Source organism: Engystomops pustulosus, chromosome 4 (genome assembly GCF_040894005.1).
Source record: "Engystomops pustulosus chromosome 4, aEngPut4.maternal, whole genome shotgun sequence".
NCBI classification, from domain to species: Eukaryota; Metazoa; Chordata; class Amphibia; order Anura; family Leptodactylidae; genus Engystomops; species Engystomops pustulosus.
The window spans coordinates 171,255,015-171,271,022 of NC_092414.1; the positions used below are offsets into that span (position 1 = coordinate 171,255,015).

Below are 16,008 nucleotides of genomic sequence, written 5' to 3' on the forward strand. Positions count from 1 at the left end.
CTAGTTGCTAAGGGCGTCAATTTGCTGGATTGGCTGTTTGATTGCCAATTCGTCAATATGTCCAGGTTGTGCAGAAGGTGGATATCCGCACGAACCATAGATATAGCTGACTGGACAATGTCAGAACAGTGTCAGACTAAATCACCAGCAATACCAGACTTTGCCACAACAATCATTTTCTCGTATGCACGGTCCAGCCGACCCTGACAACAGCAGGGAATATAACAAAATACAAAGACTTTAGTGTATTTCTATGAAAATAACACCTTCTTTATTTAGCCTATATTAGGAAAAATCAAAAACAGTGCAGAAATTCCATGTATTCAGCAACAATTGCAGACATTGGTTCAGGGCCTTAAAGGGGTTGACTAAGATGGCTATTTTTTTATGGGCCCCAGGTGGTGTAAAAGAAGTTATACTTAACTCAGTCCTAGTCTGCACTTCCCATCACCCTCTATTGGTATTCAGAGGCTGTGACAGCCTGCTATAGCCTAAACATATAGCAGGTCCTTGCTGTCAATACAATGTCCCCTAATATCCTATGTATACCAAGGCCTTGTGACGGGAGGCGGTGTGCTGGACTGCAAAATGTTTTTCATTAGTTTTACATTACTTGGAGCTAATACCATATTTTTCGGACTATAAGGAGCACCGGACTATAAGGCGCACCATCAATAAATGCCTGCTAAAACGTCTAAATTCATATATAAGGCGCACCGGATTATAAGGCGCACCTGATTATAAGGATGAATGACCAGCAGGTGGCAGACCTGTGCACAGTTCAAGGCAGCTGTTGTCTGTAAATTCCGTTCATATATAAGGCGCACTGGACTATAAGGCGCACCTTTGATTTCTGAGAAAATCAGAGGATTTTTTGTGCACCTTACAGTCCGAATGGTAACAAAAATGTCCAAACTAGGGAAAAATACTTAAAGGGACGGTAGAAAGAAGAGCTATCCTCATTATACAGTAGGTGCTAATTATCAGTGGGGGTCTGACTGCTAATATAAAGTCATCACTATCCCCCTTATATTTGTCTTCATGTTAATGTGACAGTTTAACAGAAGCCAAATACAGCAGCTATCTTTGCCAGCCCTATAGAGTTAAGTGGATTAAAAATGTGCTGCTCCTTAAATATAGTGGGATTTGGAGTCCCAAATTTTTCTGTCTGCCCTTTGAGGAAAATTCCTCATTCTGAGGGAACAATATATGCGTGATGTAAGTGTATTAAAAATAACAGTAATTATACCAATGGGAAAATATGGCGCAGCCACATGAAAGGACGCGCGTGCTATTTTAAAATTTGTTTTATGAGCTGTGTCGTGTAGCTGATTGTTTCAAACTTTATGTCACTAAAATATTCCATAAACCATATTTAAATGAAAGCAGTGTGAAGATGTCTGTCTCCAGAAGATCCACTTGTTTGTCTTGGTCCCATTGTTTTCTATAAAAAGTTTTCATTGTGTGTGAATTAGTATGGCATGTCTGTGTGGTTCCTGTATATTGTAGCATTTACTGGCCCTTCTCCCTGTCAGACTGTCTTGTATACAATTGTTTTTATTTCATTAAAATTTGTATATGTAAAATTTGTACAAAAACAAATTTAATCTTGCTTCGAGTCCAGCACTCTTGTCCGAAGGTTTGGCAGTAGCTCTATGTATCACAAACAACTGTAATGCTTGAATAACCATCCCTGGCACAGTGTTCAGTGTTCAATCTGAAGATAGCAATAAGGTAAGTGTTCAATAGAAATATTTCCTGCCCCATAGTAGCCAATAGTCACAGTGCTTGCCCCCAGTGGTCATAGTTGCGCCTCCAGTAGTCACAGTGACTTCCCCAATAGTTAGTGTTTATAGTGATGCCCCCAGAAGTCACAGAGTAATCAAAGAACTTGACCCCCAATAGTCACAGAGCTTTCCTCTTGTAGCCAGTAGTCTGAGTGCCTGCACCAGTAGCCAGCAAACAACACTGAGCCTTCCCCAGTAGCTGGTAGTCACAGAGCCTGTCCCACTAACCAGTAGTCACAGACCCTGTCCCCAATAGCCAGTAGTCACAAGAAGTCACACGATGTTCCCAGTAGCCAGTAGTCACAGAGCCAGTCCCCAGTAGCCAGTAGTCACAGAGCCTTTTTCCAGTAGTTAGTCACAGAGTCTGCCTCCAATAGTAACAGTGCTTGCCCCCTGTAGCCAGTAGTCACAGAGCCTTCTTCCAGTAGTTAGTCACAGAGTCTGTCGCAAGTAGTAACCATGCGTTCCCCCAGTAGCCAGTAGCCACAGTGCCTGCCCAAAGTGGCCAATAAAGACACAGCCTGCCCCGGTTGACAGAAGTAACAGTGATGCCATCAGTAGCCAAAGTGATGCCCCCAGTAACCAGAAGTGACATTAATGGCCCCAGTAGCCAGTAGTCACAATGAATCAATCAATTGTTGCCCTGCTTCTACCCGGCTCAGTGAGCCAGATGTTCCCACCCCTACATTTACTCATAGATCCAGGCATGTTGACTGTGGTTATATCTTTGTTATCCATGGCTTCCTTCTAAAAGCAGCTTTTAAAATTATGCTATTAGGGTGTTACCAAAGCCCCTCTATGCTGTAGTTTCGCAGGTTGTTACACAGTGCTGCCCTACCCTCTCCTCCCTCAGCAATCCTCCCCCTTACAAGGAAGAATATAAAATGATTACCGCAGACACGGTGCCTGGATCTATGAGTTAGGGTGGTGGTACACATGGCGTTTTGAACCCGTTTTTAGTCCGTTTTTAGTCATGCATTTTCAGTCTGGTAAAAAACAAATGCGCATTCAAAAATGCATGCGTTTTTTAACAGACTGAAAACGCACAACTAAAAACTGACTAAAAATGGGTTCAAAACACCATGTGTGCCACCACCCTAAGGGCGCGCTCACATGTTGTGCTTTGGTTGCATTTTCATAGCGTTTTTAAACGCATTACAACAGCTGAGGAGAGGTAACTTGCCTAATTACATTACTGTTAACGTTTCCGTTTACAAAATGAATCGTAAAGGTGATGTTAACAAATGTATTAACACTGTGTTAACATTGTGTTAACAAATGTAAACAGTAATGTAATAAGGCAAATCACTTCTCCTCAGCTGTTGCAATGAGTTTCAAACGCAATGAAAACGCAGGCCAAAACGCAACTTGTGACCCCTGTGTGCTAGCGTCGCATTAGCGAGCAATGCTTATTTGCAAAAAGATAAAAACTGCATTTTTGTAAAAGAACTGTGACTGCAGAGAAACAGGAAAGATATTTCCGGAAAGCTTATAATGACCTGCACAACTTTACAGCATCTAAACCAGTTTTACCCATCTGTCCTGAGCTTAGACAGGAATAGTAAATTTTACCACAGGGCAAAAAATATATCATCAAAATAAAAATAAAAAATAGTAACGGAAGAGGCAGTGATGAGTATGACATACAACAATGTAATGTGAAGAGGTTACGGCACTATGAAATAAATGTAACATAATAGATATTAATAATATTGTCATGGGCAGATGATAACTAGTAAATAACCAGTAAATAACTAGCACATAACCAATTCTTTCTTGTTTTTCGCTGGTCTTCTTTTCTATTATTGTGGGATGCTCTTTATTGCACATACTTCTTCATCAGACACTATTTTAACTCTTTTAACCCCTTAAGGACGCAGCCTGTTTGCAGGTTAAGGCTCGCAACTTTTTTTTGAAATTTGACCAGTGTCTCTTCCTGTGGTAATAACTTTTGAACACTGTTACTTATCAAAGCGATTCTGAGATTGTTTTTTCCCCACATGTTGTACTTCATTTTAGTGGTAAATTTTGGCTGATAAGTTTTGCGTTTATTTACAAAAAAAAGAAAAAAATGATGAATTTTTAGAAAAATTTGCCATTTTCGAAATTCAAAATCACCGCGTTTTCAGGCAGATAGATTTACCACCTAAATAACTTGCAGAATAACATTTCCCATTTGTCAACTTTACATTTTCATAATTTTTGAAATGTTTGGATAATTTATTTTGACGTCACGCGGCCTACAAATCGAATAGCGATTTTCCGTATTTTCGGAATTGACTATTTTGGGGATAAATACTGTTTGAAATCAAATTTTACATATTTAGCAACAAACCCCCCTATATAACCAACCCATTTTCAAATCTGCACCCCTCAAACTATCAGAAACAGCATTTACAAAGATTGTTAACCCCTTGAGATCTTCATAGTAATTGAATCAAAATGGCGGTGAAATTTAGAATGGTCAAATTTTGTCGGTTATACGTTCATTTAGCCCTAAAATTTACACATTTCCAAAAGATAAAAAGAGAAAACTCACCATAAAATTTGTTCTACAATTTCTCCTGAGTGCAGCGACCCCCCACACGTGGCCGTTACTTGTGTTATGGGGGCACAGCGAGGCGCAGAAGGGAAGGAGCACCCTGCAGCTGCCAGGATTTTAGTTTTCTGGTTGCCCCCTTTTGAAGGCCATAAAATTTTCGCTTTTCCGTTATTTGGGCCATGTGACGGCATTTTTTTTGCGGGACGAGATGCTTTTTCCAGTGTTACCATTTTGGGGTTGGTATCACCTATTGTTGAAAATTTTGGAACTTTTTTGAGGTCATGAGTAGAAAAGCATCAATTCTGTACTGGATTTTTTACTTTTTTTTTTTTCGTGTTCACCGTATAGCCTAATAATCCTGTTATCTTTATTCTATGGGTCGATACGATTACGGGGATACCAGACATGAATATTTTTTCTTATGTTTTACTAAATTTGCCAAATAAAACCCTAATGTGGGGAAAAATCTATCATTTTAGCATCGCTGTCTTCCAAGTGGATTGTTACGTTTTTGGCTACAGAGCTGGTTGATGGCTTGTTTTTTGCGGGACATGTTGTTCTTTGCAACAATATCATTCTGGAGTACATATGTTTTGTTGATCACTTTTTATTGCATTTTTAGTGGGATATAATAGGTAAAAATCATAATTTTGGCGGGTTTTTGACGTTTTTTTTTTACGGCGTTCATCATATGGGTTCAATAGTTATTTAGTTTTATTCTATGGATTGTTACGGACGCGGTGATACTATATATGTGGGGTTTGTGTTATGATTTAGACTTTTTTGAGCGTTATATGTCTCTTTATATGTTTTGGGGCTTATGGGCATTTTTAGTGATTTATAAAGTAATTTTTTCTTGAAAAACATAATTTTGTACATTTTTTACATGATCCACCATGGGATATGAACAAGCAATCATCTGATTGCTTGTTCTTGAAAATACTCTGCAATACTAATGTATTGCAGGGTATTATCAGTGCCAGCCTATGCAGATGCATAGGCTGACACTTTGCCTTTAAGATGATGTCACAGACGCCATCTTAAAGGTAAACCCTCCAGGCTTCTCTGGGGTCCCGATCTGACCCCAGAGGAGCCAAAACAGCGATCGCCCCCCCCCCCCCGAAAACGGTGCGGGGGGCCGATCGTGGGGTAAAGACCCCCAGAAGGCATGTTAAATGCCGCGGTCGCGTTGACCGCGGCATTTAATGGGTTAAACACCCGCGATCGGAGCCCACTCCGACCGCGGGTGTTAGCCGGGGATGTCAGCGGTAGATTACCGCTGAAATCCCGCGGCTAACGATGCTGGTTTGGCTGCTATGCAGCGCTGAACCGGCATCGGCTCTGCGCAGTAGCTGTACTGCGCTGAGCGCTAATCGCGGGACTCAGCGCAGTACAGCTACGGCGCAGAGCGCTAAGGGGTTAACAAGCTGCTCTGACATACATTCATAATGCCATACGTGTTTTGTCTTAAAGGGGTTGTCCAGATTCATGAAATAATTGATATAATTTGTGTAATGAAAAGTTATACAATTTTCCATTATATTTTCTGCATCAGTTCCTTGTGATTTTCTAGATCTCTGCTTGCTGTCATTTTATAGAAAGCTTCTATATTAACTTCCAGAGGATATAAATGGACTTGTTCTTGTGATGGAAATGCAGGTGCACGAGCCGTTAGTATCACACTGCTCTTATTACTCTCTGTGATATAATGAGCTGTGCACCTGCCTGTCCATCACATGACCATGGATAGATTTATAGACATAGAAGATTTCTATAGAAGCACAGCAAGCAGAGATCTTGACAAATGGTGAGAAATTGCTACAGAAAGTATATTAGAAAATTGTGAAACCATATAAATTATTTGCAGAAAGTGGACAACCCCTTTAACGATATGAACACACACTGCTCTACATACATGTACTCAGATCCACATGTTAATACACCGCACATCACTATTTATACATAGCAAAATCTACTAATACTTCATACAAATCCACTTTATTGACTTTGGTTAAATACAGAACTTTGCTTTATACCAACACCACACACTGGTCTTACATTTCATCCATCTATTTATAACCTTATAGACATGTAGATGTGTGTCGTAGGTTGTGATATTACAGCCAGTAACAATTAGGCTGTAGCGATGTAATATGCAAATACGTTTTCCAGGATGGGATAAGGGAAAACAAGGCGCAGCTATGTAGTAACACACAAGACAGGCACACAAGGGTTAACTATAACAGCTGACTGCTCCAGGAGACACGTGACAGATCCTTCTGTTCTTTCTCTATGACTGCCCTCAGCCCTGGATGGATCTCCTTCCTCCCACGGGGCGGGCATTTTTTGTTCATGTTCCTCTCTACTCCTCAGTCGGGAGGGCGCTTTTCATCAGCACAGACGTGTAATTCAGTGTCAGTGTCACTTACCTACAGCCGACTCTTCCCTCTCTACCAGCCACCGTATTGGTAAGTCCTCTGGACCTCCATATGCTGCTCTCCTTAGTGTTAGGATAGAACTTTGTTGGTTATTTCTGTACAGCTGTGCCGGTTATAATACACTTCAGGATGTCCTTCATCTTTATCACCTGATCAATAATATTCTGCACGGTTAATGCCAATATGATATAACTTGATACTGGAAATGTAATGTACTTTGACGTATTGTTTGACCCATACGGCTTGTATTATATTTGTATAATATTGTGCAGTTATGTCCTAATATTTGTAAGTCTAAAAAAACATGTTTTTTGTATATTATAGAGTTTGGAAAAGACTGCGTCCCATATGCTATTGGAAGCGGCAATAAATAGTTTTTTCACTTTTGCACTCACCAGCGAGTGCCCTGAATTTACTTTGTGCAACGTGTTGTATGAAGCCTTCCGGGTTCCTGCTCCTATTTCCTGCTGTGTGTGGAGCTCCAGCTAAGGACGGCAGCAGATATCAGGGCACATTCCCCCAGTGCTGTGGTACCAGCGGGTAGCAGAAGATGAGGGGTACCCTGCTGCTGTTGCTGGGCTGTTGTGTGTGCCCGCTGCTATGTGCCACCCTGGGCAGCGCTGTGCACAGCCGGGAGCTGGATGGAGCCATCGCCTCAGAGACTGGGAACAACACCACCATCGCTCCGACTACACCAGGCAACTACACGACCAAGGTGACTCGCTTTAGCAATATTGGGCAGTACATGCCCACCATCAAGAGTGCCTTCATCTTCGTGTGCGGCTTCAGCACCTTCCTCATCGCCTGCCTCATCGTCAAGATATTCAGGTAATAGCCATGTGGCAGGGGGGTGGAAACTTGTACAACTAGTCCCAAGACTTGCTCAGTCACCTGTATCTACCCCTGGAGGGTGTACATGCTGCTGCCACACTGTGCTATCACATGCCATGTGCAGCAGCAACTTCTGCAAATATAGATGTTGTGAATTTCCATGGATTGTGCGGGAATGGGGGGTGAGCGCCAGATGAGTTGGAAGGTGCCACAAATTTTCATGTAATTTCAATCAAACTGGTGTAATAATCTATATCCCATACATAGCAGTGCCATAATCTACAATGGTGCAAAGTTTCCAATAAGCAGAGCGGAGGCAGGTTTGGATAGAGAGATCTTACAAAAATATATTAGACTTTTCCTTATCTGTCAATTTCCTCTCCCTCTCCCCTTTTCCGATATGTATTTTCTTGGTCGAACAAATTGGCAGTGATGTCCTCCCCTCTGTAACCCCTAATCTGCCTCACTAGCTGTCACTGTATACCTACTACTTGTACAGTAACTGCTACCCCAAATGTAGTTTAGTTTTGGTATAGTTGGTAATCATATTGCAACCATAAAATAACATCAATCATTCATAGGGATCATAGATTGATCAAATCTAATATGTAACCCCTTAGAGGACCAGAATGTTGTAAAGTGTTATACTCTTATATATATTTTTTTTGCTACATGTTTCTTTGTCAGTGCAGTTGTATGGAAGCTTAAATATATCTAATAAGTGCACTTTTTAAAGTGAAATATCACTCTTTTCATTTCTTTCTGATTGAGGGAATTCTTTTTAGATAAATGCTATTTATCTTGATAAGATTTTGTATTTGTTTTATTGACTTCTTGATATCTCCTATATTACTTAGGGTTACATATTCTCCAGAACAGTGTTATATTGACACATAACCTACTAAGCTTTGCCTCTGATGTGTCTTTGCTTTTGATGTCTTGATAGGCTGATACTTATGACAGGTTTGGTGCCTTGTGTTTGGACTCGAGTTACCAGTAACACATTCATGACTGCCATATTTCAGCGCAGATGAATGTCGGGGCTTTAATGGAATAGTTTAGCAGTAAAATTTGTCAGATCGGGTTGGCAGATTATTGGAAATTCTGGACTCTTGTTATCACATGTACAAACTAATACATGCATATTGAAAATGTATTCTTACTGCGGTTATCCACAAATTAACTTGTAATGGTCTATCCTTAGAAAGTCAAGCATTTGAATGATTGGGGTCTGACTCATAGACCCTCTTCTGATCTGCTATTTGACATACGCAGGAATTGGGCCCATTCCAATCGAGCATTGATGATCTATGCTAAGACTGTCATCAATAGCAAAGTTGTGGGAATCCCTTCAACTTTCCCAAATGTGTATTCTGTGGTTTTAGTGTTCTTGTTCTGTCCCCTGTATTTATGGCTGCAGAATAGGTTTTGCCACCCATATCCTTAGTCTCGCTAGCATTCGCTGCACTTTTGTAGTACGCCTACCTTATTGTACCACCCCTGCTGCAATATTTGGTAATTGTACTAGGTATTTTATCACAGGTTAGCAAAACCATTAAGTTAAGTAAAATATTACTTTTTTGGCCCCTGATGTTTGTATGTACAATCTGTAAGTCCATGTATTTCTATGCTCTAACCAAAGATCTTTAGCAGATGTCTTGTGATGCCTCAAACAGGGTTAAAAGTAAAGGCATAACTTTCCTAAAGTTGGGTTTAATAAAGTTCAGTCTATAAATGCTGGAGATGAAGGCTGCAGCCAGGGGCTAAACTGGGAAACAATATAGTGCATCCATGTATATATATACATTCCCGTATAGAGGACCCTATTTATGTCATTTGTAATGCTTTAGTATAATGACGAGCTTTTCTACTGTAGTTAACATTTAGTTCTGGGTCCTGTGGAAACAATGGATTTAATGGAGTCCTTTTTGATGTTCAGTGACTTGTAATTTTTGTTTTTGCTGCAGGGTGCATTCAGGCACTGCGGAAAAAAACTGATTGGAAAAAAAAATGGCCATTGTTTTTATGCAGTTGCTAATTTAGCATGTAATATACATTTTTTTTAAAGGAGAAGGCTAAGAAATACAATTCCTGACTCCTCTACAGATTAGGACTCCATGATGTGATTGTAGGGGCCAATAGCCAGGCCCTACTAAAATCATTGCTTTGCCCAGTCATTAAAGGGGATATATGGGATCAATGTTTTTTTTAAATATCACTCCCTGGGGGTATAAAAATAACAAGCAAGTTTTAAACGCCCTTTCCGGCACTGCTGTTCAGCACACGGCTGTCCTTCACTGCGGGCCTCTGTATAGGCTCAGTGATGAAACAGGGTGCAAATCTGTGCACCTGCTACAGCAGCAGTTGCAGGCTGTAGCAGGTACATGCACCGTTGGGATATCTTCACTGAGCCTTTGTATACAAACCGAGGCAATTGGTGATAGGCAGCGCCACGATAAACCAAAGTGCTGTACAGAGATGAATGGGGCCAGAAGCCATTAATGCAGATGTGGCTTCCATTCAATATACCACACAACTAGATGTGAGCGAACCAATAGTGCGGTTCGGGTCCGAACGCCTGACCTGGACATAATGCCAGTTGGCCAGATTGGGGGTTTTCCCCTGGACAATCATAGCCATGGCTAGTTAAGTGTCAATATGCAGGCAATATGTCAGAGTCAGGCGGGCGAATCTGACCATCGGGTCCACTCATCTCTACAGAAAACCCCTGAAACAGAATTGTAATAATTATAAAAGTTGTCCCCTGTATACCCTCACCCCCATAATGGGGAGGTACAACTTCTCTTATACCAACACATGTCACTGTATTTTGTTATTTTCCAGACCAGGTGCATCACTATCATTACACACAGCCTGGACACGTAACACCGTTTACTCATGTGTGTTCTGCCGCTGCATATTACAGCACTGATATTATGTTACTTGTAGGCACTTAAAGCTGAATCTGCTCAGATTGCCTCCATTGACAGTAAACAAATCGTGTGATTTAGTGCTGCGCAGAGTCGGGAACATCTGTTGGGTAAAGTTACTTTAGTAACAATATGATCTGTATCTTGTTCATTCTCGCTGATGCTTAGATTTGCCTATTGTCATGAGACGCATCTGAATACTGTAACTTTTTCCTGCTATAATGTATTTATGATCTGGCTTAGTGGAATCTCTCCTGTTACTCATTAAACCTTTTTACTGGCGAATGGCGTTGGTGCTACCTGTGGCTACGTTATGGGCTAGCGTTATAGAACGCAGCAGCTATGACACAATTTTATTTTGTTCAGTTTACAAATTATAGTGGGAGCCAAAAACATGCTGGACTACAATTTTGGAATGAAGATATGTTTGTATGAATGAAGAACCGCTTCATAAAATATGGAATATGTTTTATGCAACAAGTGAACAGTGAGTTCTCGAAATTCATATTTTGGAAGAAAGAAAAATTGGCAAATGTAACAAACTGAACTAATGTAAAAGGATTTTCCCCACAGCACAAAACAACCTAAAAAGAATTCTAAAAAAAAAAGTTCTAAAAGGATTTTAAAGTAAAAAATGAGCATTACCCTGACCCTCTAGCATTGAGGCTCAGGTATTTTGCTGTTCTCTTTTTTCATAGATGACGTTAGTGACAGTGGCGTAACTAGAAGCTGATGGGCCACAGTGCAAAGTCTGTGCCAGGCCCCGACTATAATGTAGGGTTTATAGTAATAGTCTTCTCATATGGGAAAGTGACACTATAAGGGCCCCCTAAACCTCTTGGGCCCGGTGCGATCACAACCTCTGCACCCCCTCAAGGTACGCCCATGGTTAGTGACATTTTACAGTCACTGGTCTCAGTAGTTTCACATCTTGGTGAGACCTCATATCTATCGCTGCAGTGAGAGCATCCCTTAGCACCATACCTGACTGGTGTATGATAATGATGTCATCAATTAACCCTCCATAAACTGATCCTTATATTAGAAAAACAAAACTTTTGTCTAGAATGCTAATATTTCATGTACCCAGTTCCCATAGGTTAGGTTTACAAATCACTATTCAATGCATATGATTCTTAAGCTACAGAGGAAGAGAGGCCCTCTGCGGGGTAGAAGGTCATATGAAATCTGAAAAGCCATGTGGACAACACATTGGGTGGGGATAACGTAAACCTCTTTTATAAGACAGCTGGAAAATCTCTACATGTTACAGCTGTATCCTAGCCCTGGGCTGCAGGTGTTTATAAAGATCCACATTTGGAACTATTATATTTATTATTTTATTCAATTGGCATATTTAATTTATGTAAATGTGTTTAAAGAAAGTGACCACTATTTATGGGATATATAACACGCCATAAATACCTGATAGGTGCATGTCTCTAATTCTAGGAATGTGCTTGGCTGTTCTCATAAGTGATAAAAAATCTCTTGCATATGTGCTTCTACCTTTCCATTTCCAACTGAATGTGCAGTGGCCTGCTACCAAGTGGGTTGGGGGTGCCATACTTTACCCGCTAACATATGCAAATTCTACCCCATGTATGTATCCCATCATATGAAATCACAACAGCCTCCATGGACTTCTACTTCTCACCATCCTCTGTAATTTCATGTGATTCGATACATACATGGGGTAGATTTTGCAAATGTTAGTGGGTAAAGGAATTTAGATGACATCACCCTGGTCACATGACATGAAGTGCTGAATGGAGAGGAGGAGACATGAGGAGAAGCACATCACTAAATTGATTTTATTTCTATCTTTGTGACTGGTTCCTATTAGAGATGAGCAAGCACTAAAATGCTCGGGTACTCGTTATTCGAGACGAACTTTTCCCGATGCTCGAGTGCTCGTCTCGAATAACGAGCCCCATTGAAGTCAATGGGAGACTCGAGCATTTTTCAAGGGGACCAAGGCTCTGCACAGGGAAGCTTGGCCAAACACCTGGAAACCTCAGAAAAGGATGGAAACACCATGGAAATGGACAGGAAACAGCAGGGGCAGCATGCATGGATGCCTCTGAGGCTGCTTAAACGCACCATTATGCCAAAATTATGGGCAACAGCATGGCCATGAAAGAGTGACAGAATGAAGCTAGATAGCATCTAAAACATCCAATAATTGACCCTGACACTATAGGGGACGGCATGCAGAGGCAGCAGCAGCAGGCTAGAGAGTGGCATGGCGACATACCCTAAATGGACTCAGGCTTTAAACCAATGGGTGGCAGAGAGGAACCAAAGGAGGTGAGCAAGAAGCGCTGAAATTATTTCCTCTGTGAACAAAAGGTTGACGGTATATTTAGTCGATAACACAGCATGGTGGCGACATAGTGACCAAGTTCCATAACGTATCTGGTGAAACACCCAAATAATGAGCCTGACACAGCTCGTTTGATAAGGGGACGACATTTGGAGGCAGCCATGGAGAGGACTTCCATGATTAAGAGCGACAGTATGGGGCATCCATATTGCGCTTCTATGATTGCAACTGCAGGTCTCCAGCATGGCGGCGACAGATGGGCCGAGTTCCACTATGTATGTGGTGAAACACCTGAAAATTCTGCCTGACACAGCTCGTTTAAAAGGGGACCATGTATGGAGGCAGTGAACTAGTAGTAGATTAAAGGTGCTGCAGTTAAAACTATGTTAGTTGGATCTTGGGATGGAGCTGGCGCTCCGCTGCCAGGCGAGCTTTCGCCAATCCAAGCCCCTGTCTCTAGGCTACTCCCCAAACAGCACTTCTAAGAACCTTTTGTATAAGATCAAGTGTAGTAGCGTTCTTATAAGTTTGGGTTCTGGCGGGTGAGGGGAATGTAAACAGATGCGCAAGAAGCGCTGAAATAATATTGGTAAATGATAAAAGTTTGCCAGTATATTTTGTGGATTACACAGCAGGGTGGCTACAAAGTTAACATGGAAGCCATGAAAACAATCCAAAATTCTGCCTGACACAGCTCGTTTGATAAGGGGACCATGTATGGAGGCAGCTATATGGACTACTTTTGGAGGCAGCTATGGCGATGACGTGTGGAGGTAGCAATGGAGACAACGTGTGAAGGCAGCTAAAAAGACGACGTGTGGAGGCTGCTATGGAGACAATTTAATTTGGATAGTGCCTGTATGTGGCAGTCCAAAAAAGTTTTCAAAGCAGAGGAGCAGGTAGCTGGTCCTCCAAAAAGATTAAATAAATTGAGTGCCTGTATGTGGCAGTCCAAAAAAGTTTTCAAACCAGAGGAGCAGGTAGTTGGCCCTCCAGAAAAATTAAATACATAGAGTACTATAGCCAGAGCCAGTTGGCCCTGTAAAAAAATAGCCAGTTTCCTCTGCTTTAGTGTACAAAGAGGAGGAGGAGGACAATGAGGAGGAGGAGTGCATACATTATTCAGGTTCAGCTTCTTTCACCTGGTGGAGAATGGAAATGCGGAGAAATCCAGGCTTTATTCATCTTGATAAGCGTCAGCGCTGTCAGTCGACAGGCGTGTACGCTTATCGGTGATGATACCACCAGCTGCACTGAAAACCCGCTCGGACAAGACGCTAGCGGCAGGGCAGGCAAGAACCTCCAAGGCGTACAGCGCCAGTTCGTGCCACATGTCCAGCTTTGAAACCCAGTAGTTGTAGGGAGCTGTGTGATCATTTAGGACGATGGTATGGTCAGCTACGTACTCCCTCACCATCTTTCTGTAAAGATCAGCCCTACTCTGCCGAGACTGGGGACAGGTGACAGTGTCTTGCTGGGGTGACATAAAACTGGCAAAGGCCTTGTAAAGCGTACCCCTGCCAGTGCTGGACAAGCTGCCTGGTTGCCTACTCTCCCTTGCTACTTGTCACGCAGAAGTACGCCCTCTGCCGCTAGCGCTGTCAGAAGGGAAATACTGTTTCAGCTTGTGCACCAGGGCCTGCTGGTATTCATGCATTCTCACACTCCTTTCCTCTCCAGGGATGAGAGTGGAAAGATTTTGCTTGTACCGTGGGTCCAGGAGAGTGAACACCCAGTAATCGGTGCTGGAATAAATTCTTTGAACGCGAGGGTCACGGGATAGGCAGCTTAGCATGAAATCTGCCATATGCGCCAGAGTCCCAACGCGCAAGAATTCACTCCCCTCACTGGCCTGACTGTCCATTTCCTCCTCCTCCAACTCCTCCAACTCCTCTTCTTCTGCCCATACACGCTGAACAGTAAAGGACTGAACAATGGTCCCCTCTTCTGTCTCGCCAACATTCTCCTCCTCTTCCTCCTCATCCTCCTCCACATCCTCCTCCACCTCCTCCGATATGCGCTGAGAAACAGACCTAAGGGTGCTTTGGCTATCAACAAGGGAATCTTCTTCCCCCGTCTCTTGTGACGAGCGCAAAGCTTCCGACTTCATGCTGACCAGAGAGTTTTTCAACAGGCCAAGCAGCGGGATGGTGAGGCTGATGATGGCGGCATCACCACTGACCATCTGTGTTGACTCCTCAAAGTTACTCAGCACCTGACAGATATCAGACATCCACGTCCACTCCTCATTGTAGACTTGAGGAAGCTGACTGACCTGACTACCAGTTCTGGTGGAAGTTGACATCTGGCAGTCTACAATCGCTCTGCGCTGCTGGTAAACTCTGGATAACATGGTTAATGTTGAATTCCACCTCGTGGGCACGTCGCACAACAGTCGGTGAGCGGGCAGTTGGAGGCGGAGCTGCGCTGCCCTGAGAGTGGCAGCATCTGTGCTGGACTTCCTGAAATGCGCACAGATGCGACGCACCTTCGTGAGCAAATCTGACAGATTGGGGTATGTCTTTAGGAAACGCTAAACTATCAGATTTAACACATGGGCCAGGCATGGCACATGTGTCAGTCTGCCGAGTTGCAGAGCTGCCACCAGGTTACGGCCGTTGTCACACACAACCATGCCTGGCTTCAGGTTCAGCGGTGCCAGCCACAGATCAGTCTGCGCCGTGATGCCCTGTAATAACTCTTGGGCGGTGTGCCTTTTATCGCCTAGGCTCAGCAGTTTGAGCACCGCCTGCTGTCGCTTAGCGATGGCACTGCTGCTGTGCCTAGAGCTACCGACTGATGGCGCCATGCCCACGGATGGTAATTCGGAGGAGGTGGAGGAGGGGTGGGAGGAGGAGGAGGCATAGTAGGCCTTTGAGACCTGGACCGAGGTAGGCCCCGCAATCCTCAGCGTCGGCAGTATATGACCAGCCCCAGGGTCAGACTCGTCCCAGCCTCCACCAAGTTAACCCAATGTGCCGTCAGCGATATATAGTGGCCCTGCCCGGCAGCACTCGTCCACGTGTCCGTGGTCAGGTGGACCTTGTCAGAAACGGCGTTGGTCAGGGCACGGAGGATTTTCTCTGACACGTGCTTGTGCAGGGCTGGGACTGCACATCGGGAAAAGTAGTGGCGGCTGGGGACCGAATACCGA

The 16,008-nt window shown here is 43.0% G+C and overlaps 1 protein-coding gene across 3 annotated transcripts in view; it reads left to right on the top strand.

Annotated features, from left to right (window-relative positions):
• Nucleotides 1-1,072: 1,072 nt before the first annotated feature.
• Nucleotides 1,073-16,008, top strand: part of FAM174B (family with sequence similarity 174 member B) — a 46,396-nt gene continuing 31,460 nt past the window's right edge. The window contains exons 1-2 of one of the 3 annotated variants that reach the window (XM_072148557.1): nt 1,073-1,218; nt 7,092-7,595. In XM_072148557.1, coding sequence (XP_072004658.1) covers nt 7,318-7,595 — 278 coding nt within the window. In that variant the 5' untranslated portion in view covers nt 1,073-1,218; nt 7,092-7,317. Of the gene's footprint in view, nt 1,219-6,006; nt 6,137-6,605; nt 6,798-7,091; nt 7,596-16,008 lie in introns of those variants that run through there. The other 2 variants (XM_072148556.1, XM_072148555.1) reach the window with 2 other exon arrangements.